General features: G+C 34.4%; 1 protein-coding gene across 2 annotated transcripts in view; it reads right to left on the bottom strand.

Moving 5' to 3' along the window:
- LOC145258235 (uncharacterized) overlaps nucleotides 1–23,561 on the bottom strand; it is a 50,167-nt gene extending 26,606 nt beyond the window's left edge. The window contains exons 1-2 of one of the 2 annotated variants that reach the window (XM_080116197.1): nucleotides 23,381–23,543; nucleotides 10,586–10,726 (exon numbers count right to left, since the gene is read on the bottom strand). In XM_080116197.1, coding sequence (XP_079972323.1) covers nucleotides 10,586–10,726; nucleotides 23,381–23,453 — 214 coding nt within the window. In that variant the 5' untranslated portion in view covers nucleotides 23,454–23,543. Of the gene's footprint in view, nucleotides 1–10,585; nucleotides 10,727–23,380 lie in introns of both variants that reach the window. The other variant, XM_080116198.1, reaches the window with a different exon arrangement.
- Between the last annotated feature and the right edge of the window lie 3,790 nt (nucleotides 23,562–27,351).

Genomic DNA, 27,351 nt, shown 5'->3' with positions numbered 1-27,351 from the left:
AGTGAGTTTTAGATCCCTGAGTGTGGTTTCTGTTCACAAAGGAATATTTGAGATGGAGTGGTTTGCTGGGTCCAAAGTGGAGTTGGAGTATATTGTCAAACTCTGGAATCTTTCTGTCGAACTTGGGAATCTTCAAGGACCGCAAGGACGCATGGCATAGTGGATAAAGCACTTGGTAAAATACAATTGTAAATTACACTTTTCTGGAGGTTGATGATATAATTGTGAATTACTTGGGAATTCTACCCGGTTATGGCTGACAGAATGAGAGCTTGTTATCACCATAGATTAAGTAAATGGTTCTGTTCAAAATTTCGTGCAAATTCTCGAATTCAAAGGAAAGATTTCTGAATTCGATAGAAAAATTCTCATGTTTGACAAAATACATCTGAAGAAGGTTAGACGTTACATAGACTGAAACAATGTGAAAATGACACTCAAGATGAGAACATTAATCTAAAGAATTCAAATAATACGAATAATCAATCCTCATCTAAAAAATTAAGAAACCTAATCAAATTTGTGGCTTTAATTTTGTATTTACTTTTTTTTTTTACATGTAAGTGACATGCTGTAGTGATTATAGGTACAGAATGTGGGTTTGTTGTGCCAGGTCCAAGATTAATTAGAATTGTCACATCATTTTCAGTACTGATCAAGAACCAGTCATGTCAGTATATTCTGTCAGTTTACGGTAAGCATCTGGAAAAAAGCCCACGTGATTAACTAAGCATCAATCAGCTGTTAGCAGACGACAAGTTTCAATGAAATCGCTTCATTGCAACAAAAAAACAAACATTTTGTTTTATAAACAAAGATGAACTACAGCAGACTGTGTAAAATTATTAAGTCTCCTGGTGAAGTAATCGCTTTATGACATGAAAGAAGGCTCATGGTTAGCTATAAGAAATGTGCGAAAGTCTCTGTAAGATTACTGAAAGAAACCCTATTACCGACAAATTTGCATGGAGGTGCCAGAATACAAAATGTAGAACATGAACATCCATCCTAACCCTTATATAATCATTATGTAACGTGGCAAATACGCTAAAACCGCAACAGAACAAACAATAAAAAAGGAAGGAAACAAAAATCCGACTCGGCTTTTTTTTCTGTTTTAACAAAAGGCATTTATTGCCATTACTTTCCTAAAATTGCTTGCTTCTTGTTTTTTTTTTGCTTTTGTTTTTTACTGTACATTTTGTCTGCTATGAGATTAACACACACTGCTACCACAGGGCCACACGTTTATCTCACCCGGTTTGCGTTTTTCTTTCTCCTCCATTCCATATGGTGCCATTTTACTTTTGTTATGCAGGAGTAAAAAAAAATTATCTGATCACTTTCTTTTGCTCAACTACATGCTGTCCCTTTTCCCCCTTTTCTTGTGACGCAAGTTCGCGCTCATTTGCTACTTTGAAATAAAATTAATTTTCGTTCGTAGTTGTGCCCATGCTTTTGTCTTAAAAAATTATTTCCTTAAAACATTTGATGAAAAAGAAAAACAAAAAAAATATTTTTAATGAAAAACAAACATTCCTTTATACCATTAAATTAACTTCTTGTGTTTAAGTTTTGTTTTAGCATATTTAACTTATCAGCTGCTTACCGTAAATTGCTGGAAGATGCCGACAAAGTCTTGGGTTAAGTTCTGGATCAGTACCGATATGTTTATTGCTTAGTAGCAACAAACAAGTGGATGAGTGAGAGGGGTGGAGGGACCAGAAAATTGACAGAAGTTGATCTCTCAAATTTTGTAGCAAGTCGAATTTCGATCTCAATTTGGGCTAGTTTACATAACGATTTTGAATTCTCATGCATCCATTTCATCAATGTATTCCTATTAAGCCAATTTCAATTCTGTAGCTACTCAGATGATATAGGATGAACATAGAAACATCGTGATGATCGGTAATCATAGAACTTGGGCATAACGATGCTAGTGATAAATATATCAAAACATATTTTGGTAGAAAACCTTCTTTTAGCCATGTGATATTTTTTTTTACCGACGATGAAAGAAAATTGGGTTATAGTCAGCTAACGTACTTCCTAACTTCCAATGTGTCTGCTACTGGAAGCAGTGACAAGGCAAACAGTTCCTTCACTTTTGTCGTTATTCAGTAGTTCTATTGTGAAATGATTTATTGAAATGAAATAGAAAAGTGAAAGAAATGTTTTAAAATTTTTTTCAAAACAATAAAACTAATTTCAATAATTCTTAATTAAAATTTTTAACGTATTTTTAATAGTTCTTTTAAAAAAGAACGCAAAAAGTCTTTTCAATAATTCTTAAAAGATAATAATAAAACTAATTTCAATAATTCTTAATGTTATGGGATTAAATGGTAATAAAACGAAAGGAACACAGGACTTTTAGAAACAAACATGTATTCACATATATTACAGGCAAGACAGGTTGAGCGATACCATTCCTCAACTGTATGACGTTTGTACACGACTTCCTTGGCCGCATACCAATCTCTTACTGCCGGGCACTGGTACTCGTTACTGGAAGTGACATCACCAAAGGAAGTGACATAATGAGATAGTCCATTAATCCCATGGAAGGGCGTCTCCAACACCCTCTCCCAAGCTTTTTGTTCGTAAAAGCTGTCAGTACCTCTTCCTTTTAGGGTTTACCATCAATGGCTCTGTAAACTTTCTCTTATGGAATGACTTCCGTAGTTCAGGTGTTGGTTGAGGAGGTTCAAGATCAAAATTTTCAAAGACAATGTCTATTGGCTTATCTTCCAATGGTGGGCTCGCAAGTTTCAACTGTTAGACATCTTCTTAATTGGTTCCGGTGACATTTTGAGTATATGTTGGTCCTTGGATGATATATACCATGTCACCAACACTCTTAGTAATTGTACCCACCTCCCAGAATGATGTGTTGTTTTTATAACTTTTGAAAAACACTCTTTCACCTGACATGAAACGTTTACTGGGTGCACAAGTGGTCACTAATGGCCTTGACTGTTTGGGTAAAAAAAACGGATTTCGCTTTCCGCGCAAATATTGTTTCTGCACATGAGACTGCTGTTGGTGTATTCAGGTTGGGTGTAATCCTATACATGTGTAGAAATTGTTGAAATGCTTCATCTGTTGGGGTCCCTTGAGCCTTCTTCAGTGCTCTTTTAAGAGTGTCCACAAAGCTTTTCGCTTGCCCATTCGACCTTGGATGGTATTGGGGAGTGGTGATATGATTAATTTGGAACGTATCACAAAAACTTTTCAACTCAGCAGACGTAAACTGGGTTCCATTTTCACTTACGATGCAATCGACTACACCGAAACGCGCAAACAGTTCATCTAAGAAATTTATAGTCGTTCCAGTTGTCGGTCTTCTGCACCTCAATACCTCAGGCCACTTGCTGTAACTATCGACTACGATTAAGTAATAATTGTCCTCGAGCGGACCCGCAAAATCAATGTGCATCCTAGACCATGGCTGGCCAGTCTTCAGTCAAGGCTTAATGGTAATAGGTGGTGATTTAGCTGCAAGGGCAAAGTCTGTGCACGAGTCTATCCTCTCATTAATGTCCTTGTCCCTAATAGACCAGTAGACATAACACCTCATCAAACTCTTCATATGATTTTTCCCAGGATGTCCTGTGTGAAAATCCTGTAGAATTCGTTTTTGGAGAATCACCACTCTTTTGCCATATAGTAAAACCTCATCGCAAAGCAAAAATACTTCCGGAACATCGCCCTTTATGGCGATCTTATTTTTTTATGTCACAGATGAAGTCATCCTTGTCTTCTTCCCTTTTAATCTCCGGTAGAGACACCAGGAGTTCTCTGATTATGTTGCCCATCATCATTTTTATTTCCCCATCTGTTTGAAGAGTGGCAATGATGGAATCTTCAAACGGATCCTTTTTCAATGGTATCGGCCTAGATAGGCTATCTGCATGGCTAATTTGTTTCGAAGATAAGTACTCCAGCATGGAATCATAATTCAGTAATAAGTAATCTCAACAGTCTATTAGCTGTATATGTCGGTAAGCCTTTTTTGGAACCAAAAATCGTGATCCGTCTGCAATGTAAATTTTCTGTCTGCAATGTAAATTTTCTATGAAACGTTGCCACAGCGAATATAATACTCAAGACTTCTTTTTCAATTTGAGAGTACTGTCTTTCGGCCGTTAGTAGCGTTCTAGATGCATGTGCGATTGGTTTCCTGGTACCGTCAGGCATTATATGAAGTATGCAAGCTCCCACATGAAATGAGCTTGCGTCACACGCTACTATTATTCTCAACTTTGGATAAGAGTGTGTAAAAAAAAAATCTGAAGTTAACGTCTCTTTAATCTTCTCAAACGCCTTCTGGCATTCTGGCGTCCAGTCCCAGGCTTTCTCTTTCTTCAACAGTTTATTTAGTGGGGCGCGCAAATCATGCATATTCTTGATGAAGACTTGGTAGAAATTAGCCAAGCCCAGAAAGCTTTGTAGTGCTTGCACGTTATTGTTCTTTATGGCTTCCGTCCTCTCAGGATCAGGGTGTCTGTCATCTTCATCAATAATGTGACCTAAGTAACGTATTTCCTTCATCAGGAAGTCACACTTTGCTTCTTTTACTTTCAAACCGAAACTTTGAATTTTTTCAAAAACTTCATGTATGTATTTTTGGTGTTCATCTGTGAATTTATTGGCTATAACAATATCATCCAAGTAGGCGAAAGCGAAATCGAGGCCACCCAGCATGAAGTCCGTGACCTGCTGGAAAATCGCAGGTGTGACCTTGACTCTGAAAGCTAACCTTTCAAACTTGTAGAGTCCCCTGTGTGTATTTATACAGAGGAGTTTTGAACATTCTGCTTCGACGGGGATCTGCAAATATTCGTCGCTCAAATCCACCTTAGAAAATACTTTACCACCATTTAATTTGTTGAATATCTCCTCTGGTGTGGGGAGTGGACAGTGGTAATCTTTGATGGCTGCGTTCAGAATCGTGGAGAAATCCGCATATACACGAATCTGGTTTGTTTTCTTGGTCACATATACTGTGGGGGCTGCCCAATCACTGCTGCTTACTTTCGAGAGTATTCTGACCTCTTCTAACCAATCCAATTCCTTGTCGATTTTTTCTGTTGCTGCAAATGGGACGTTTCGTTTCTCCTTGAAAACGGACAGAGTTTTTTCTTTTAGTCCGAATCTTGCTATAGCCTTTGTACATTTTCCTAGTCCTGGTGAGAATACTTCTGGAAATTCCACTTTTAACTTGGCCTTCAGTTGTTGCACCTCCGTAGATGAGTCTTCTACTCTATGACAGAATTTATTCATAGGTTGGTCCCACAATTCGAATCGCTTCATCCAGTAAGAGGTTTTCGAATGTCCAATGTTCATATACTTTCACTTTTTTAGTAACACCATTTAAGGTCACCGGGAGTGTGAGCACTCCCTCAAATTCCACTTTATCGCCTGTCACAGCTCGAGCTGATTTGTTCGTCTTCCACATGGTTGGTTTCCTTAGCCTTTTCCACGTCTTAAGGTTAATGATGGCCAGGTCTGATCCGGAATCCCATTGTTGATGTTTTATTTGCGATGTTAACTGTGACATATTTGCGCCGGTTCTTATCTGAATCCAAGTCGGATCTGGTCTGTCGGACGCTGTTTTTGTCCTTGTTCTTCCGCTTTGTGGCCCTTCCTGCCACATTTGTTGCAGTACTTATGGTTGTAAAAACATTGACTCGACCAATGTTTCCCGTCGCAGTGATAGCATGGGTTTGTAGGGGATCCGGGTCCTGTGACTGGGTGGTACTTATTAGGTGTAGCTTGAGTTTTCTTACTTCCAGCTTTGCTTTTTCGGGGTGAGTATTTTTCCGGTCTGAAAGTCGTCCTTCTAATGAATGTTGTCTCGAGTTGTTCCTTATGCAGACTACCGGTTGACAATCCTCGGCCAACTTCTGGAAGGTGAGGCCCTGTTCGCCTTCAAGTCTAGAGAGAGCACATCGTCTAATCTCAGCGTTTTTGGATGACACTAGACCCTGCACAAAAATTAAACACTTGAAGTCATCTGCTGATAAATCAAATAGACGGAAATCATCGCAGTGTTTATTTCCATGGACGCAAAGGTCAGGTAATCGTCATCGTCGCTTTTATGCAGGTTAAAGCACTTTCATCTTTTATGAAAGAGCGTCGTATTCGGGCTGAACAGTTCGGATAAAAGTTTGACCACTTCAGAGAATTCCAATTCACTCGTCTTCCTGGGGAGAATATAATCCACAAACTTGCTATGTTCTGTGGTCCCTAATTTCCTCAAAAGTAGTCGAACTTTTTTAGCGTTGCTCCACTCTTGACAATCCACAGTGAATAGGTCCTCATATCTCCAATAGAAAGCATTAAACGTCCCATCCAACTCCAGTTGATAATTGAACGTTTCTATAGCGTTCCATATTGTACTTTGGGAAAAAGCAAAGCTGTTGTCCTTGTGTTCCGTTCTATCAAACATTTTTAACAATAGCTCTTCTTGTCTCTGTTGTTGGAGTAGTATTCTCTCCTCCAACGCTTTTTGCCTCTCTTGAAATTGTAAGTGGAGCTGTTTATCACGTTCTTTTAAATTTTCCTCAGCCTTCTGCTGCTGTTCCATCTGGACCTTGATTAGCTGCATTAATATTGCTTTACCCTCCTTCATTTTGTAATGGCTTTTCCAAGCGCACAAAAAAATAATTATTTCCGTTTTTGACTGGAGAAGAGAGATAAAATAATAATAACAAAACAGAAAATGTCCTTTCCTTGAGTGTGTGCGTATGAGGAGGAGCAATGTATCTCTTGCTTCTTGGTAAAAACCTTAGAGATAACCCAATATGAGGGTGGACAAAAAAGTTTTACTTGCAAAACAAAAACAAAAAAAATGTACTGTGATACAATAAAAAATAATTGGGGAATTGTCCGAAAGTTAATCAAAATGGCTAGGTTTATTTTATGCGTGTGTGTGGAGGAAGAAAAAAACAATTTAATTTAGAACCGGCAATTAAAAATAGAATGTTTCAGAAAATTCCACTCAATGAAAAAGTCTTTCCTTTAGTCCAAGTAAAGCGAAAGAGGGGAGGCATTTCTCTCCCATTAAAAATTTGCATAAACTTAGCAGCAAAAAGCAAAGGCAAAAAAAACAACTTTTCTCTTCATTTGAAAAATGTCCAACTTTGCATAAGAATAAAGAGTAGGCAAGTTACAATTAGAATTGTGTCCTCGGTGAAATTGGACAACATTTTTCTATTTCCCCCCCTCTTTCTATAAGCAACCGAATTCATTTTTACGGCATTAACCAAAATGCGTTTGGTACAGTTCTTTTCAATTTAAATATAGAGACAAAAAGATTACTTACTATTGAGTCGAGAGCTTTGCCTTTCGTTCGTTTCTTTCTTTCTTTTTTTTATTTTTAGAATTTTGCTTTTAGAAAGTAATTGCCAGCGAAATTCTTAACCAGTAAATCCGAAGTTCTTTTGAAATCAAATTAATTTCATTTTTTTTCCTTTTTTGTGGAGTAAACGTGTGAAAGTCGAATCCGTACATCGCCAGTTGTTATAGTGTTAAATTTTAATAAAACGAAAGAAACACATGACTTTTAGAAACAAACATGTATCCACATATATTACAGGCAAGGCGGGTTGAGCAATACCATTCCTCAACTGTAGGGCGTTTGCACACGACCTCCTTGGTCGCGTACCGATCTCTGACTGCCGGAAGGAAGTGACGTAATGAGATCGTCCATTAATCCCATGGAGGGGCGTCTCCAACACTTAATTAAAATTTTTAAAGGCGCTTTCAATAATTCTTTTTTTTTTTTTTTAAGATTTCAAAAGTGTTTTTAATAATAAAAAAAATAAAACTAATTTCAATAATTCTTAATTAAAATCAGACCGAAAAAATTTTGCAATGATATTTAAATAAAAAAGAAAGATCGGAAAAATGTAATAAAACAAGAGTACATACACAGGATAGATATACGTTGTGAGAGAAAAAAGTGAAGAAACTGATTTGTTTTGTCACACTTCCAGTAGCAGCCACGCCGGAAATTAGGATGTACGTTAGCTGACTATTACTGAAAATTGTCTATTCATATTTCAATGTTTTTACTCCCATTTGATCTCAACTAATGCTTTTGACTATTCAATAGTCCCTGTTTACTTGCCTCCACAAAGTTAAACACAAAGTTGGTTTTTAATATGAGGATAATCAGCTTCTGGTTAAGTCAAACATTTAGTACTCAAAGACGCCGGAAGTGGACTTGGTTTACCTAAATATGGAGCCGAATGGAAACCACTAAACATGAAACGAAATACGAAACCATATGGAAATCATTTCTTTTAAAAGGTTATTTTAGTTTTAACACTTCTTGTGCTATCATGAAATAATAAAAAATAATAAACTTTCAACACTTGTATTACATACAAAAAAACTAATGAGAAATTTTATTATTTACATTTCTATCAATGTTGTCTTTTTGAAATAATATATTTATGTTTTTCACAAGTTTTATCACAAAATTTTGTCATAAATAATGTATGAAAGTTTTTTATAACACTTCTTGTATTATCCAAAAAAACTTATTTTAAACATTTGTATAAAAAAAGTTTCTTAAAATGAATAAATGGAATGAAAGTATAAATTACTTTTTTGAAATAAATATTTCCATATGAATATATTTTAAATATTAAAAAAATATTGATGGAAATGTAAACAATAAAAATTTATTTATATTTTTTTTTTTTTTTTTGTTTCATGATAAAACAAGAAGTGGTTCCAATGGTTTTGTATTTCATTTCATGCTTAGTGACTTCCGTTCCATATTTAGATAAACCGAGTCCACTTCCGGCGTCTTAAAACTTTGAGTACTGAACTTTTGGACAACCTAGCTCCTTAAAAAAGGTGCATTTTTGATTAGGACAAAATACCAGCATATCTCATTGACACCTCCACTGAATGAAGGCACTTTAGGTGAAAAATAAATCTATCCCCTCTCTGAAATGTGGAGAGAGTGCTTGGTAATATGACCTCCTGAGATAAAATATCCTGATTGACTGATAACAATGTTTGCCTGATATTTGAACCATGATAAAATAAAATCATCACTATTTTAACATCTGTTTTCCATGCTGGCATGTGTTAGACGGCTTTTAGAAATTGGTTTCCTAACTACACTTTGTCTAGCCAGGTCTTTATTTATGCTTTTTTTCTCTCAAATCCATCCTTAAATTTTTTCATGTTTCTCTTAGCTTTCCCACAATTCTTCGACATCCATTAACCTAAGAACTCTAATCGATTCTTTTACTGCGGCCATAGCATCAGAGTCTATTTTTCTGCACTCATCTCCTTATACTGTCTAGATTTAATTTTCCTCTGGCGTCGTCAATATCTGTGGCTCATGCTATACATCCATTATATTATTTCTATCCATGCAACACTCACCCTCATTGGCTAGCTTTCACTCACATGCATCATCACACTGCATACGCATAAAAGAAATAAAATGATGGCCCAAAAATTTATGACTGTACTAGACTTTTTCAGCATGTTAAAAATGAGCAAAAGTTATAGCCCGTTGACTGAGAATGAGTGCTTTATGCCAAATTGATGGTAGAAAATGTTTAAATATGGGCTCATTCTTGCATTAAATACTAATCCCTGTTGATTCTTGACTGTGAATCAAATGGATACCATAATATTTAGTTGGTTGCATTTATCATAACAAATGTCATACTTTTGCATTTAACGAACCTGACATAACTCAGCGTTCAGCTTGGATTTTTCCGGAACAAAACTTCAACAGCTCAGATTTAGCTGTTGCTTGACATAACATGCGGTCAGCCAATCACAACGCTGCATGCTGAGTTTCTGATGCCCTCCGAAAGTCTGAGGAAAACACATCCTCCTGAGAAAAATGTTTCTTTCTGGCATAACAAAAGAAAAAAAAACACTCACAGGGATTTGGCAATTTTTTTACCAGTTTTGGTTGTTTTTTACATAAATACTAGCAAAAAAAAATACACAAAAAAGTTTGTTTCACTTTTTCTAAAATATAAAAAATGCTTTTAAAAGAAAAGAAAGTTACTAATTATTATTTATTGAAAAATTGCTTAAAATTTATTTATTTGACAAAACAAAAATGACATTTAATAAAAAAAAATATAAATGAACGGTAGGTTTTTCGTTTTTTTTTGTTTATGTTTCTACATTTAAAATTTTACTTTATTTTTTTTTTTATGTAGCGTTGTTAATATTTAATCGGCAATGCTCAGCTTTATCTGGATGTTGACGTCATGCGCCGGAAAAATCCGAGCCAAACGCTGAGTTACGTCTGGTTCGTTAAATGCATAAGTACCCAAATGTCTATTTCAGTTTGATCGACTCAGTAGTTTCCGAGAAAACTCCTAGAATAAATATGGTATTGCAGTGACTAATCAATATTAATCCCTATTAATCCCTAACTGTGCATCGAACAGATACCATAATACTTAGTTTGCTGTACCTTATAACAATATAAAATTTCAGCCACATCAGTTTAATAGTTTTTGAGAAAAAAATGAAATGGACAGACAGACAAACAGACAAAGAAAAATATAATATAGATATATACCATAAGAATCTGTGTGATTTGTTTTAAGTGTCTTCTTATTTTTTTTGCGGTTTTTATTTTTTTTGCCCTTAGTAAGTTTCATCGGTAGAATTTCAGGTCTTTCTTCCATTTGCGAGCTCAATTCATTGTTATTTGGAATTCCTGCAAGTGGCAAGCAAAATTATCTATATATTAATGCTACAGTACCTTTATGTCACGATTTCCAGATTATAAATTATTCAATCAGGAGATCGTATCATAAAAAAAGAGTATAGAAGGTGATAACATATTATGAATATTAAATTAGTATACAGATACGCTAATTTAATGTTCGTAGTTTGTTATCATCTTTTATCCTCCTTTTTAATAAATAGGATCTCCCAATCACCGAAGATGCAATGTAAAAAGAAAAAGTTTCAAATAAAAAAAATATGTTGCCACTTTTGGGCCATACGTGAAACTAAAATATACCTTCTTGGTTTTCCAGTTATCTGTTCTGTCTAAAGATAGCATAATGATATTGTAGTGTTTCTGTTTGTGCCGGGCGTCCATACAATTGAAAATATGTTACAGACCTCTATAAGGATATTGGAGATAAACCGTAACAATCAGATATATTCTAACATTGCATTAATCAGATTAGTTAGATGAATACTTTTACAGTTTTAACAAAAGGGCTACAATGATATTGCAGGGTTTCCATTCACATTGAATGTCTAAAAAATGCCCAACAGCAATATATTACATATGAAAGATGTTGCTGTGGAATTTCCGCTGGTCCTGCTAGTAAATATGTAATCTATTTTATTTTTTATTTTTATTTTTAATGTGTAACCATTTATCAATGCCCAAAGACCACTCGAGGATAAGAGTTAATGACATTGACAGTTGATGATGAGCAAGACCTTGCGAGGGATTGGAAATGGTGGGTGAAATGGTCAGAACTTGATTATTTAAGCAGATGGCCTGAAAAATTTGTTAATGTTGGACTTGAAAATGACATTATTGTAATCATAGTCCATAAGCAGTTCATAATATTGCATGATTGGAAAATTTATTGGAAAGAAACTTTGTTCATGGAAGCTTCATTTAGTTTTATATACACAGAGAAAGAAAGGAAATTCTAGTTTGTTTTACAATCCACAGAGATTCGAAAAAGTGATAAAAAGAATCAAATATATAGCAAATAAATGTTACTTTTCTACCTAGCTGGGTAGGTTTTTTTAATGTAAAATGTTTATTCGACTCGAAAAGCAAGCAATGCCAATTGGTACATGATCACAGGAAAACATGGCTGTAATGTATTTATTACATGGCCATTTTTTTCTTGTGGTTGCGTACTAGTTGATATTGCTTGTTTTTCTTGCTTTTGGTAACATTTATTTGTTATATACTTGATTTTTTTACCACTTTTTCAAATTTCTATTGATTGTAAAACAATCCCTGAAATTCTTTACAGTAGTTGTAGCTAGACGAGTTTTAACTGTGAATCTTTTACAGTGGGAAAACTGATTGGATCTCAGTCAAACACCTACCATTAAAACAATGGCAGAGTAGAGAAAGACTAGCAGGGTCTCTTTTGCGGAAAACGAGTGATAGAGAACAGATTTTGTTGTTTAAATTAGGAAACATAATTCTCCACTTTTCATCTATACAACTTTATAACAATATAATATCTATATATCCAACATTAAGCAAAGTTGTGCCTGGTCCTTCCTCTTTTCCTGCTTAGAGATACTTCCCTAGTTACTGCAGAACCACCCACTCATGGGACGCTTGATATATGTGACGATGTGCATAAAATTGTATAAATATAAAATATTTGAGGGTTTGAATTATCTCCCTTTGATTGAGTAAGAAAAATATAAAAGTTTTTTTAGTCTCATTTCTTAAAAAGGTGTCAATCCATTCGAAGGAATGGCAACCATTTGAACTTGTTTAATGTTCAAACCTATAGAAAAAAAAGTTTCTTACCACATCATCATCATCATCATCATCATCATCATCGGTTTAATATCTGTTTTACATGCTGGCTTGAAATTTAGAAATTGACTTCCAAACTAACCTATTTCTGGTTCAATCTTGATCCTCTTTCCCTGAAATCCATCCTTTTTTCCGGTTTGAATTGAATTTAGTTCTTTAGGTTTATTCTGAGAACGTTGTGAAAATAATCCAAATAATCAACCCTCTCCTAAAAAAAATTTCAAAACATAAACTATAGATTACACATGCAATTCTCTATCTATATAAAAGCCAAGTACGTCCAAGGATGGAGTACTGCTGCCATATCTGGGCAGGAGCTGCTAAAAACAGCCTATTCTGCCTTGACAGAGTACAAAATAGACTTCATAGCCTAGTCGGGGATGCCCTTTTCTCTTCCCTGCAACCTCTTTCCCACAGAAGAGATGTTGTGAGCCTGTCTTAGTTTTATCATTATTTCCGTGGGAGTGCTCGTCTGAGCTCCAATCTCTGCCCCCCCCTCACCAATCTTTCATGAAAAACACCTGTCTAGCTGAAACCACTGTCAATAATTTTCCCCACTCTTTATCTGTGTCTAAATCAAAACGTAGACTCCATGACCAAAGCTTCTTTCTTAGAAGTGCACGCCTGTGGAACTCTGTTCTGTTTGCTTGTTTTCCATCTGACTACAACTTGGATGTCTTCAAGTCCAACATAAACAAATTCCTGATAAATCGCCCCCTTAAGTAATCCACTTTATAAAATCTTCATTACTAACGATTACTACAATATTATCCCATTGATTACTGTACACGCAATAACCCTTATCCCCGAGTGGCTTTCGGGCTTTAATAAGTGGTGACTTCCACGTAAAAAAAAAAAATTTTCTATCCAATAATGAAAAATAAACATCTCTTAACTTTTTCATGAGTAGTACATATATTATCCCAGTTAATTGTATGCATGCATAATCTTCTTTGAGTAGAGTGAAATTTTCCCCTATGCCATTGACAGGTATAGATTTTTAATCAAAATCTTGCATATATAAATTTGCTTCATATTTTTTTTTTACATAGGCATAACCACTTATCAAGGCCCAGAGACCACTTGAGAATGAGGATTAAGTGTGTACAGTAGTCAATTGGACAATATAGTAATCATTACTAATGGAAATTCAGTAAATTTCTTAACTTAAGTGGAACGGCTTATCAAGAACTTGTTTATGTTGGACTTGAAGACAATCAGACTGTAGTCAGCTGGAAATGTCTAAATTCATTGATTTTATATTAAATCTGATTGGATATTTTGTATTTGATTACTAATTTCAGCACAAAAGTAAGAGTGACCATCCACAATACAATGTCTTCCTTCTTTAACCCATTATATTTTAAAGAAATACAGAATGAATTTAGTTGTAGTAACTTTTTCATATTGCATGCCTAATCTTATAAAAGTAGAGTGAGATTTTCCCCTATAACATTGACAGGTATAGAGTTCTAATCAAAACTTGCATATACAAATCTGCTTCATATGCAATTTCCACTAATTATTAGTATTCATTTTTAAAAACAAGAATGTCTTAAATTCATTGATTTAATATTTACTTTGATTAAATATTTTCTCTTTGATTACAAATTTCAATACAGAATAAATTTAGTTGTAGTAACCTTTTCATATTACACCATGTGATAAATGATTTCATTGCAATTAAATGGCTAATAAGAATATTCAATTTGCACGTTAAAATAAAGTAATGTAATTATTTGCTCCTGTATTGAATTCAATTTACTTTACTATGTTTAGGAAATAAATTAAAAGAAAACAAAAGAAGAAAACCCAATCACACTTTTCTGAAAAAGTGAAAGAAAACATGAAACAGCAAAACTAAAATAAAAAACTCATCCATTTTTTATTTAATGATGAAAATTGCTGCAATTTGTAATCATTTGTTCCCATATTGAATTCAATCCTTTATTAGATTAATTTTGAAAACATTGTGAATATAACATCAATGATAAATAAATAATCCAAATTCTCACTTCTTCTTTAAAAAAAAACATCTGAAGTATAAACTACATATTACATATGTAACTACGTATTACATGCATAGCTACATATATTTTTATATTGCACATATATATTTTTATATAACTACATATTCTCACTTCCCACCTAAAAAAATATTCTATAACATAACTACACATTACATACATAACTACATATATTTTTATATTCAATAATGAAAACAAACATCTTTTAATTATTTCAAATGCTCCAGTTGATTGTAAGCATGTTTAATCTTAGATATAACCTAGAGTGAGATTCACCTGTGTTGTGGTTTGAATGTTGAAAGAAGAACGAAAAGGCTTGGAAACAGTGAAATTAAATATATATTAACAGAAAATACAGAAACGTATATTGGCTGAAATGTGGTCCGATACTGGTTAAACGGCTCCACATGTGAGGCTATACCTGTTGCAAGTCACCACATGTGACCCATGCTGGTCCTTCGCAGGGAATCCTTCACAAGGTATCTCAAATGTAGCAGGATCCGTCAATCGATTTGGTTGGTATTAATTTCATGATCAGGTTGATATGCCGCTACTTCATCGAGCTGTCATGCTGGAAGGGAATCAATCTCATGCACACAAAAGAAAGACAAACTCGATTATCTATTCTACTGGTTAATTCAAGACAGATGTACAATATATATACTTATAAACAATTGTCTGTATATTGACAGACTCCACTGAGCCCCCAAAAATAACAATAAATGTATTTCTCTCTCTCAATATGGTGGTGGAAGGATGTGAAAGGGGGGGGTGAGCACCGTTCAATTGTATTGTTTTCTCTCAAAATCTCACCTCGATCTGCCGGTTTCACCGCGAGGACCCGTTCATATAGTCAGGTGATGGGGGGGGGCGCTTCCTGGACCAATCGCAACTAGTTATGTCACCTCAGGGGAGGTCCCCTCCTCCTCCTCAGTTGCACCTGTGGATTGCAGGCACTATTCTCACGATCGAAAGGTTAAGCCCGTGAACTTGTTATGCCTCGCAAAGTGACATTAAGTTGTCGCGTTCATAAAATAATGGAATTTATAAATCAAATCTTTCTCTCAACAAGGTTGGTTGCTGACGCCTGGGCACACAACGATACTTAAAGAATAAAACAATCATATCCGCCCGGCATTCTCCAGTGTTTCGGGAGTCTCAGCCTCCTCCCAGTGGGAAGCCCAATCGCTCACTGGGACAGTCACGTCACAGAAATACAAAGTAAGGTTACAATCCACTCCCACTGAGTTTCAGGTCCAGACTTCTAGAGAGCAGAAACTGGTTACCAGAAGAGACGACAGGAATAGTCCATTGTTAGAATCTGCAGGGGTGCCATCCCAACAACCCAGTACAATTGATGGGTATAGCTTTCTAACCAAAAACTATGTAAATATAAACATACCACAGCTAATACTGAAAAACAAAGTATTTATATAAAGTTAGTTTCATCGAACAACTGATTTTGTGTCCAAGTTCCCATGGAAGAGGTAAATACCTATCCCCCAGTCACCAACAGTTTAGTGCTCTGATTCATTATTTGAAAATACTTACTACCAGTCGGTGGTTTTGGGAGTGATGGTGATTAAGCTGTTTATGGCATTTCTGATGGAACGAGAGCATGCTACCCTCGTGGATTAAATAGAAAATTTCATTCAAAATTCTGTACAGATTCCCAAGTTCGATAGAAAGATTCCCGAATTCGACAAGGTAAATCTGAAGAAGGTCGGAGGATACATTAACCGAAATGTTATGAAAATAACACTCAAAATAAGAAGAGTACTCGAAATAATCAAAATAATAAGAATTTCTTTCTTATGTAAAAAAATTTATTGGCATCTATGCAGTATAGGTAACAGTGGAGAAATAAAAAACAAACAAAATATACAACAAATAACTTTTGTTAGATATGGAGCCAGAGCGACGCCGATAAAAGTGGAGGTGTGAACACACGCAGATTCCAGATGGATTTTTGATCTACATTCTTGTATCCCATGAAAATGAGTGGAATTGTAATTATCATCGAAAACAAAGAAAGGTTTATAATCCAAGTTGGGAAATTAGAATTGCGCAATGCAAAATAAAAAAGAACAATGTAATATTTACATTTCAGGAATATCAGTTAACATAAACAAGAGCGAGAGAGAGAGAGAGAGGGGGGGGACTGAAGATCGAATCATCCAATGTAATTGACATTTATTGTACATTAAATAGTTAAAACAAAGAGATTTAACAGCTTTCAGATATGCACTAAAATATAAAATAATAATCGCAATTCTTACATCATATTTTGAAAGAAGGACTAAAAGATAAAAGATCAACTATAAAATGATTAGGTCTACTGGCGAGACCTCTATAAAATAAAACGCACTACTGCTTCCACCACATGGAGTGTGTGGAAAAAGAAGTCATTATGAATTTATGTTTTGTTTAATCTATATTTATTATAATGTATGGAGACAAAATGTTCAAATATATCATATACAACCAGGCAACGCCGGGTACTTCAGCTAATTGTAAATAAACTTCTATGTTGACAAATTTGTCTCTGTGTTGATTTGGAGAACAAAAGAATTGTATATATAATTTTAGCAAGCATTTGAAAAGTGCAAGCTACAAAATTATATGTACATTCAATAAGGCAATACGTTTATTAAACGTAAGCAAATTTAATTTTCTACTAATCTGTATTATTTTAAAGTGTGGAAACCTGTAAGATTTATTTTCTCTGAATTTGTTTTCATCACTTTTACTTAGTCATACACAAGTCCATATTGTTTGGAGATGGTCGCTAAGTTTAGAAAATTCTTTAAAAAAAAACAACTAACGCTACCACTTACCCCTAAGTCTGAGGTTTAGTAGTAAGGTAAGTCATTTCTTTTAAACTATTCACACGTATGAAACATCAGGAACAACAACGCATAGGCCGACCGCATTAGATTTTTACTGTCTCTAAAAGATAGATATTGATAAAATTTTATATTGAAATAAATAAAACGTCAAAACTTATTCAGGTAGGTAGAAGAGTAACTTATCTTGCTTTTGGTGACATTAATTTGTTATATATTTGTTACTTTACCACGTTTGTATACTTCAGTCTATTGTAAAACAAATACAAAACAACTTTTAAGAAGTTTCAGAGCTTAAAATTATGCGAATCAGTAAAAAAAAAAAAAAGGAAATATACTTGCGTTTGGCAACAGTTATTTATTGCATATGTTGTCCCAATCCCCCATTAACTATGCTACATAAATATCAGATTTTAGTCAACTGAAATAAATAAAATAAATATTTCTCTTTTCTATTTAAAATGTAGCAATTTTAATTGTTTTTAAAAACATAAATATTCTGTTTTTTTATGATAAAAATAAATGATAGATTGTAACAATTAAAATATTTATAAAATAATGATAATAAAATTAGGTAATTATAAACAAAGTTGAACATAACTTTTTCAAAAGAATATTTAGTGCATTTTATGTTGTAATATAATTATGTAAAAAGACCCTTATCCTACCCCATCCTATCATATATATATATATATATATATATATATATATATATATATATATATATATATATATATATATAGCTGAACGTCTCTGTGTGTGTGTGGTCACGAATAGGCTCCTATATGGTTGACTATTTTAAAAAACTGATTACATATAATGATAGAAGATGTATCGAGGATCAGGAATGGGTATGTTTGATCTGGCAGAACGGTGGTTCATAAAAATTGTGGGGTCTACATTCGCGCCTGGCCCCCAAAGTATAGAAATAAAAAATGAAAAAAAAAAAACGTTTACAAGTGTTTTTGATATAGATGTACATAAGAATACTTTGATAAGTATGTTTCAACTTAAATAGGGATGGTATAATAAAATTGTGGGGTCTCCGTTCGCGCCTGTACTCAATGGAAATATGGCATAAATTTTAACAAAGACTTTTCATATCGATTTGCGTAAGTATACTTTGATAATTATATTTCAGTTTGAAGAAATATGGTATGATAAAATTATTGGGTGTTCATTCGCGCCTGACCACCATAGAATGTAAATATGTCACAAAGTTTAACAAGGTTTTTTAAAAGGGGTGAGGGTTCACAATAACACCTTAACTTTAATCTTAATTCACGTTAGCTTTTATTCATTTTTTTGTGTTGAATCATATTGTGTCAAATAAATTCACCTCATAAATTCAAGTTCTTATTAAAGTGAAAGCCAAAAAAAAAAAAAAAAAAATCGGAACTTTAGACAATTCTCGACACAAATTTTGCATAACTCTGTTTTTCCTTCTCCACTTGCACGTGGAACTGTTTCAAAAATAGATAAATAGATAAATAATAAAAAATAAGAACGTTACTTGTTATCGTGTCAAAAGAAGGAAAAAAATCCTGCTCACGTGATTACGTGTCTTTTTAAAAATATTTACAAAACCTTTTTATTTTTATTTATTTATTTATATATCTGTTCAAGCTTTTTTTTTGTCAGTGTACTAGAAGGAATTCAGTTGATTACAACCCTTCTTGCGTGTTCTTTACATTACAATAGTACAACCCTCAATCTCATGGCGCAATACTACGTTCAATACTGTAAAACTGAAACGAAGCTGTTCTGCTTGCAAAGGGCGCCATTTTCTTCTTATTCATATTCATATCGATTCTTTGCTTTAAAAAACTAAAGTAATTACGTGTTTACTTTTTTACTATCCCATTTTACTGTTTCGAATTATTTTACTAAAGTAAGTAAAGCTTCATTATTTTACTAAAGTAAGTAAAGCACCATTATTTTTCAAAACTGTTTTTGTTTCTTTGTTTTTCGATATTTCGTCGATATTATTTAGTAAGAGTGTTTAGCAGAAAAGCCAACAAACAACTACACGAAAAAATAACTATACAAGAAATAAATGTTACCATAGTCAATAAAAGTTCAGTTCATGTTTTTTTTGTTTTGAAATAGTTTTTAATGCTCTTTACTTGAAATAATTTCAGCGAACCGAAATTAAAACGAAATTTGAGGCGATAACTACTTAAATGAATTTTCATATAAACTACACATGCCATAATCTAATATTCCTCAAACACAAAATAACGGAAAACATTAAAATATGTTAATAAATAATCCTTACATTGACGGAACTCTCTTAAATTGTTAACACAGAATGCTTAGGTGTCCCTTCTTCAAATTGAAAACGTGGCTCTCCATTTCAAAGTTGCTGCCATTTTTATTTTTTTTTTTTAAACCGATTCGTCAATTAAAAAAAAAATTTTTTTTTACAAACAACTTAAAAATACAACCCAATGAACTTTTCTACATAAAAGTAACTTTTATTGACTATGTTAACATTTATTTCTTGTATATTTATATTATTATATATATAACATTTTCTCTTTGTAAGGAAACATCATTTTGTTGATCACTCTTGGCTACGAATGGAAGCAATGTTGATATAAAAAAATATATTTTTGCGAAAATTATCTTCACTTTCATCATATTTTGCTTAGGGTAAAATTTTTGAGTATCAAAACCTATTTCTTTACAACCTCCTCCTTTTCATAACCTATCATACTTTCATCAATCACAGTCCATTTTCTGTAGGCTGTTTTTGAACCCAGTCAATGACGAGTACTTCTGCTAGTATATATATATATATTCCAGAGACCGAAGTAGAGCAAGATGTACATTTTATTTGTTTATATATGTGTGTGTGTGTGTGTGTGTGTGTGTGTGTGTGTGTGTGTGTGTGTGTGTGCGTATGTCTATATATGTCTGTATGTTTATATTTTTTATTAATATCTATATTCATGTAATTGTATATAATTGTGTATAGGGGTAGATGCGTATGTATGTATGTATGTATGTATGTATGTATATGTACATCTACTTATTACTGGAGATCTATATCTCCACATATATGTATATAGGTAGGTGTGTGCATATGTATATATATATGTATGTGTCTATATATATTTGTGAGTGTATATATATATGTGTGTGTGTGTGTGTGTGTGTGTGTAAGAGTTGTGTGTATGTGTATGTATTTCTGCATATGGATCCATGTATGTCTGCATATACATTGTTTATATATATGTGTTTGCATATGTGTCTGTATATGGATGTGTAGAAGTGTACATATATATGTATATGTATGTATGCGTATTTGCGTGTGCGTTAACGTATGTATTATAAAAAAAAACAACCCACTGTAAACTGAAATGGACAAGTCGACGTATAGCAACTACGAAAATTTGAAATGAACCCTGTCTCTGTCAAAAGACATGACATCTATACTAACCCTTTCCCTCTATCTCTCTTCCTCTCTTTCCCTCTCGCTTTCCTTCTCTTACCTGCTCTTCCCCCCCCTCTCTCTCTCTCTCTCTCTCTCTCATCTACTTAATATACTTTACTGAACAAGCAAAAGGCAGTTAAAATTGAAAACCTAAAAATTGAAACTCCCCCTCCTCCCCTTACCCCCACTCCGTTTTTCTTTTCTTTACCATCCTCTCTCTACCTCCCCCTCTCTATATCCATATATCTCCACCCATGCCTACCTGAATCTGCTACCTCCACACATACAATACAATCTAATGTATCTTAACGCTTAAAACTGAAATATTGTCAATACCCGTCTCCCTAAAGACTTGAAATTTTAGATGTAGGTAACTTGGACATGGGTAAAACTTCATATTTTGATTTGAGACCAAAATAATTAATGTTAAGGAGTCAAAATTAGCGTCCAATTTATAACAAATTTACCACCGTGATCTCTACAAAATTACTGTGACAATTTTGGGTCTAAATAGTTGAAATCTTACAGAAAGTGTATTCACACGTAGGGCAAGTTATAAACAGTACATAGGGCCCGAGCAAAGCCGGGCTGAATTGCTAGTATATCTACAAAAGTGAAGGTGTTTGTGTATCTGTGTGTCTGTGTATTTGTGCGTCTGTGTACATTTCCCTACGCAATAACTCTTTCAATTTTAAGTTTACAGACTCGAAATTTAATATGCAGGGTAGTGAGATTTGGGGAAATCTTTGTAATCCGTTTTCGGCCAGAAATTTTTCTGTTAAGGGGTCAAAGTTCAACGATTTGACCTTGTAGAACTCTACCAAACTCCTCCACCAATTTTGAGTCTAAACACTTGAAATTTTAGATATAGGTTCCTTGGACATGGATCTAATTCAATAACTTCTTTTGAGCTCAAAACAATAAATGTTAAGGGGTCATAACAGGGGTCAAAGTTAAAATAATTGACCGCTTTTTTTTTTTTTTTTTTTTGCTCAATATACACCTCCAAACACCCGGGCAACGCTGGTCTGAAATGCTAGTTAGTTTAGAAATGAACCCTGTACATACACATATGTAAACATATAAACATATATCACTTTATATAAATAGAGATACCTACCGACCTACCTACGACTATATCAATGGCAAATTGTAAGATGCAATCTGAAATTATTTGTTTTTATTCACTAGGAGTTCTCACACAAAAAATTATCAGTGACTACTCTCTAGTAAAGAAAACATGGTGTTCCCTGGAGTCTGAGTGACAATACATCTCAATGGATTTTCATTATGCTCAGCTTTTTTAATCACTTTGTGTTTTTACCGCAGCCGTTTACCATTAAGTTCTCATTAAAAAACAGTCATTGGCTTTCTCTAGGAATTGAGTGACAATGAGCTGTCCTGGATGGGTAAGAGAGTGTCAAGTTATAAAGATATGGAACATTTCACGAATTTGCACATTAACCTGAAATTATTATTATTATTATTATTATTATTTTAATAATAATAATAATATTAGTAGTAGTAGTAGTAGTAGTAGTAGTAGTAGTAGTATTCACTAGGAGTTTTTACAAAGGCAACCATCAGATATCATTTACTGTTAATAACCGGTGGTGTTCCTTGTAGTTTGAGTGACAAGTCTCCCCAAGTTTCCAGTACTCACCACCTGTCTTGATAACCTTTGCACTATCGTAACAGACGCTTACCATTGATTTCTCGCTGGTAATGAGCATTGGTTTGAAATTTGGGTTACAATAAACCTTCCCAAGATCTCAGCAGTTTTCACACTCATCCAGTGGAAGTCTGGTTGGTGCTCTCCCTCCTAGGTCCTTCCATCTTTCTTGACTATTTTGTGTGGTATCAGCCAAGAATGATGCCTCTTTTTTGGTGTGGTGGGCACAATTTATGAGATTTGGGCACAATTATTATTATTATTATTATTATTATTATTATTATTATTATTATATGCTAAGCCATTTCATCCTTGTACCTACATTATTAAGCTTTAACACATATTTAAAAAATGAGATCGTCCAATGGTGATTGGTGATTACTAGGGCTATGACAAGAGAATATTCTTTTCGTTACTTTAACTCTCCAGTATATGTCAGTTAATATCTTATGTTTTCATATAGAGTGATGTGGTTCTCGATTGATTAACTGTGTCTAATTGTGTTGGATATATACTCGAGAGTCAAAACAATGATAAGAATATTCTATTGTCATAGCCCTAGTGATTAATCTGATGTCGTCAAGGTAAAACAATCCGACTTTAACCTATTTTAAAATGAAGTCATATTATTTAGAGTCTTCAGACTACTGTTCTCATCTTGAGTGTTATCTTCACAACGTTTCAGTCGATGTAACCTCCAATCATCTTCAGGTGTATCTTATCGAACTTAGGAATCTTTCTGTAAAATTCGGGAATCTGCACAGAATGTTTTTAAGGCCGTATTTAAATCGGAAATTATTACTTTTTTTTTTTAAACAAGTGGATCAATAAGTGAACTAACTGACCTACCTTCTGAAGAGGAAACGGCCGCTGCCACCATGACAAGCAGACCAAAGATACGGACCAAAATTTGCCCCTTCATCTCGACAGGTCAGCACTGGCCACAGGTAAGAAACAATTGCACGGATAGAACAGATATACAACTTTTAACTGTTGTTTATAAATATGTGAGTCACACAGGTGTGTTCGTCCCAGCTATCCTTTGTAAAATTATAAAAATGCTTTTTTTTAATACTCAACGCCGAATGCATTACTGACGGGGGAATTGTTCTCAACATCATTCATTTTATGGGAAATATCAGTACCACAATACATATGCTTGTTCAATCATCATCATCATCATCATCATAATAACTATGATAATAATAATAATAATAATAATAATAATAATAATAATAATAATAATAATAATATAAGGAGATAAATGTGGCGATTGGTAGAACATAGCAACTTAACATATCAGTGCTACCTATAATAGTGATAACATTAGAGCTACTCACAGAAAATATCCTGCTGGATTTGTCAGTGATATACTTGAAAGGCCCAAGACATTCAAACTACACAAAATCACATAGTCTTCCATCGCGCACATCCTAAGGAAATTTTGTGCCAGTGTGAACACAAGTATACAACTGGTGGTTCTAGATAATTGCTGAGACCCATATAGTTATTTAAAGAATGGGATAGGAAAAGAATAATTGTACAGCATCATATTGGCATCATCATCATCATCATCATCATCATCATCATTAGTTTAACATCTGTTTTAAATACTGGCATGTGTTGGACGGTTTTTAGAAATTGATTTGTCAGTCATATATCTGAGAAGCACAAGATATTAAAGCTACACAAAATCACATTGCCTTTCATCATACACCTATTTTCCCACATCAGAGAGATTCGCCACATGCTTGGAAACAAAATTTCACCACATATTACGGTCTTGGGCCAGTTGTTTAACTATCAGGAGTGGGATGCCAGTCTCAACCTTTATCTGATCAGCCCATCTCTTTGGCTGTCATCCGCTTGATCTTCCTTGAATGAAATCTTGTTGACATGATTTCTTTACATAGATGGAGTCTGGAAGCCAGTTGTAGTATTGGGAATCCTAGCTTAAATGCTATCTAGGTAGTTGTAGAAATAGCAAGTTATGTAGATATATTTTCGATTCCCATCAGCGAGTTTAGTGGGGTCACAGAAGTCAAACTCAAGTCACCTTTTGTCAACCTAGTTAGATGCACTGGAAATTAGGGGTGACGATGCACCGGAAATTAGGGGTCGTAGGTTTCCGGTTGGTGACCACATCAGAGAGATGGTTTTGGACTGCAGATGAAACAGACGTGACATTAGGGTCTCTCCTCCGACAACCATGGTTTCGAGACATAGGTTTGCCTTTTTAATAAAACAAATTGAAGCTTCAATCCATCTTGTGTTATCGATGCATCTGCAGCAGTAAGTTCCACTCCCCATGAGATGGAGCCAGCGACAAGGAGATATCATCCGCTGGACAAGGCAAGCAGGTATGTACACATCATATATTTGCGCATACATGTTGAGACCCTTCAAGGCAAGAAACTGTGTAAGAATAGAACACACACACACACACACACACATAAGTCAGAACACATATTGATGAGAACACACAGGCTTTAAAAATACCATAAAGTAAGAAAAATCGTAAAAGTAAAAATAAAAGAGAATAGCAGCAGGAACGTTTAATAAGAAGAATAAATAAGTAAAATATAAACAGGACGCAAAAAAAAAAAAACATCTTTAACACAGTGACCATGTCTAAACTATGTTAATTTCTTTCTTTCTTTTTTTTATTTCGAATTATAGTGTTCATGGATATGTTAATATTAAGGCTCTTTCTGATATCAGCATTTATTTCTTAATGATTTCATTTAAAAGACATTGAACATCCCTTCATGCTTTGTCGGTATAGTCCATGTTTCACTTGCATATATAGGAACTGTTATCTCTATCTCTATCTTTACTATTATATAAAAGGAACTGTGTGCGTGTGTGTGTGTGTGTGTGTGTGTGTGTGTGTGTGTGTGTGTGTGAGTGAGTTCCCTATTGACTCGAAAACGGCTATGTCAATTTTTATGAAATTTCACACAAAAGTACTTTATGTATCTGGCCGCGTTCTGATATAGGTTTTGTATTAGGATGTCTTCGATAAGTATTGATGATAACCAAAATTATCCGATGAAAGAAAGAAACAGTCAATTTTGACCAAAGTTAACACCTCACACAGCCTAGCATCACAAATGCATTTGAGAAGTTTTATGACCACACAAACTGAAAAGCTCGACATATAAAATCAACAGCAGGTTCTTTCAAAATTAATGTTTCTGTTTGAAGCACAATTTCACAATGATATTTGACTTTTTTATTTTAAACTTAAATTGAAGCCATTATCACCGCACAAGCAATAAGGCTAGGTATATAAAATCAACAGTAGATTCTTTGATATGGCAGGGGCACATTCGAAATGAATGTTACTGTTTAGAGCATGACTGAAGTATGACACTTGACTTTTGCATTTTAAACTGTAATGCAAGCCATTATATGTAAAAATAATTTTATAAAATCAATAGGTTCTTTACAGTTCAATGTAGACTACATTGTATTGTGAACTAAGTCACTTCGAGAGGTATGTGAAGCTTCTTCCAGGTGCACCGCGATGGGTCCCCAATTAGAGCAGGCAATCAATTGATTTCACCGATTTCGATGACAATAAAAACATGGGAATGTGAAACATTTGTTGGTCATCATTCAATTCCGGGCAACGTCAAGTCACCCTGCTAGTATATCAATATATTGTAAAGTCTCCACCTCATCATTGTTGATACATCCTTCCTCCTCCATATTTTTTCTTTTATACGTCCGGATGCGAACATTGCTATTCTTATTCTTCTGTTACTGTCAGATGAGTATCCTGGAACCATGGAGCCAAATATTTGGCTTTTTTCAATTTTACAATAAAAATATGGGAGTGTGAAACATCGTGGATCATCATTCAATCCCGGGCAACGTCGAATCACCCTGCTAGGTAGATTCTAGACGATGTTCTTTTGTCTCTAGTTTTAAATAAGTGTGCAGAAAGTAAAACTAAAGAGGACCCTCGGAACGTTGCTGGAACCATCCATTTTAGTGTCCCACTAGGTATGTTTGAATGTAAGTAGTCCTGACTGATGCTGCATATTAAATAAACTACTGTTCCATCTTTTTATTCTACTTTGATATTTGAAAATTCATAAATTTTGACATATCTCTGAAAACATTCAGCATCACTGAATTTAATATATCTCTTAAAACATTCTTCTTACATCACTAAAAATAACGTCTCATCACTTCTATATTATCCTCATGGATAATACAGGGTGGGATGATAAAATTGTCGCTCTAGAAAAGACAATATGATTCCATTTCCGTTTCATGAAAACCGGTTTTCTTTTTGTTTTTTTTTTTTGTTGCAGACTATCTACTAGTTGGCCAGTTGTGTACAAATCCCAACAGCGACAGGAACCTTCTATCATGTTTAAAAGTGGCGCAATGTTCAACAAGTGAGATCGAAGATGCACCGCCGTCGATCTCATGTTCTCTACCGATCAAAGTTATGGCAACAGGACCATTTGCAGCACCCTCAAAATGTATTGCTGGATTGTCACGAATAACAGGGACGTTCCCAAGATGATGAAACATAGTTTCTGGCCATGGTTATAGTCTTGGTGTGGTTTCAAGTGAGACCCACATCATGTCACCTCACATTTTCAAAGTCTGCTTGAAAATCAACACCAAAGTGTTCCTGGATGTGCTGAAGAGTGTGGTGATCCCCTGGTGCAATCAGGTGGTCGCTGGCAGACCTTGGCTTTGACAGCAGGACTTGGCGCAGGTCCACAAGTCTGAAAAGATCCAGGCTTGGCTTCAGAAGGAGTGCTATGACTTTGCACCCTTCTCTAAATGGCTACTAT

Source organism: Euprymna scolopes, chromosome 33 (genome assembly GCF_053919585.1).
Source record: "Euprymna scolopes isolate OS-2025 chromosome 33, ASM5391958v1, whole genome shotgun sequence".
In the NCBI taxonomy this organism is placed as follows: domain Eukaryota; kingdom Metazoa; phylum Mollusca; class Cephalopoda; order Sepiida; family Sepiolidae; genus Euprymna; species Euprymna scolopes.
The sequence above is the reverse complement of the archived record's forward strand: the minus strand, read 5'-3'. Positions and strand labels throughout refer to the sequence as shown.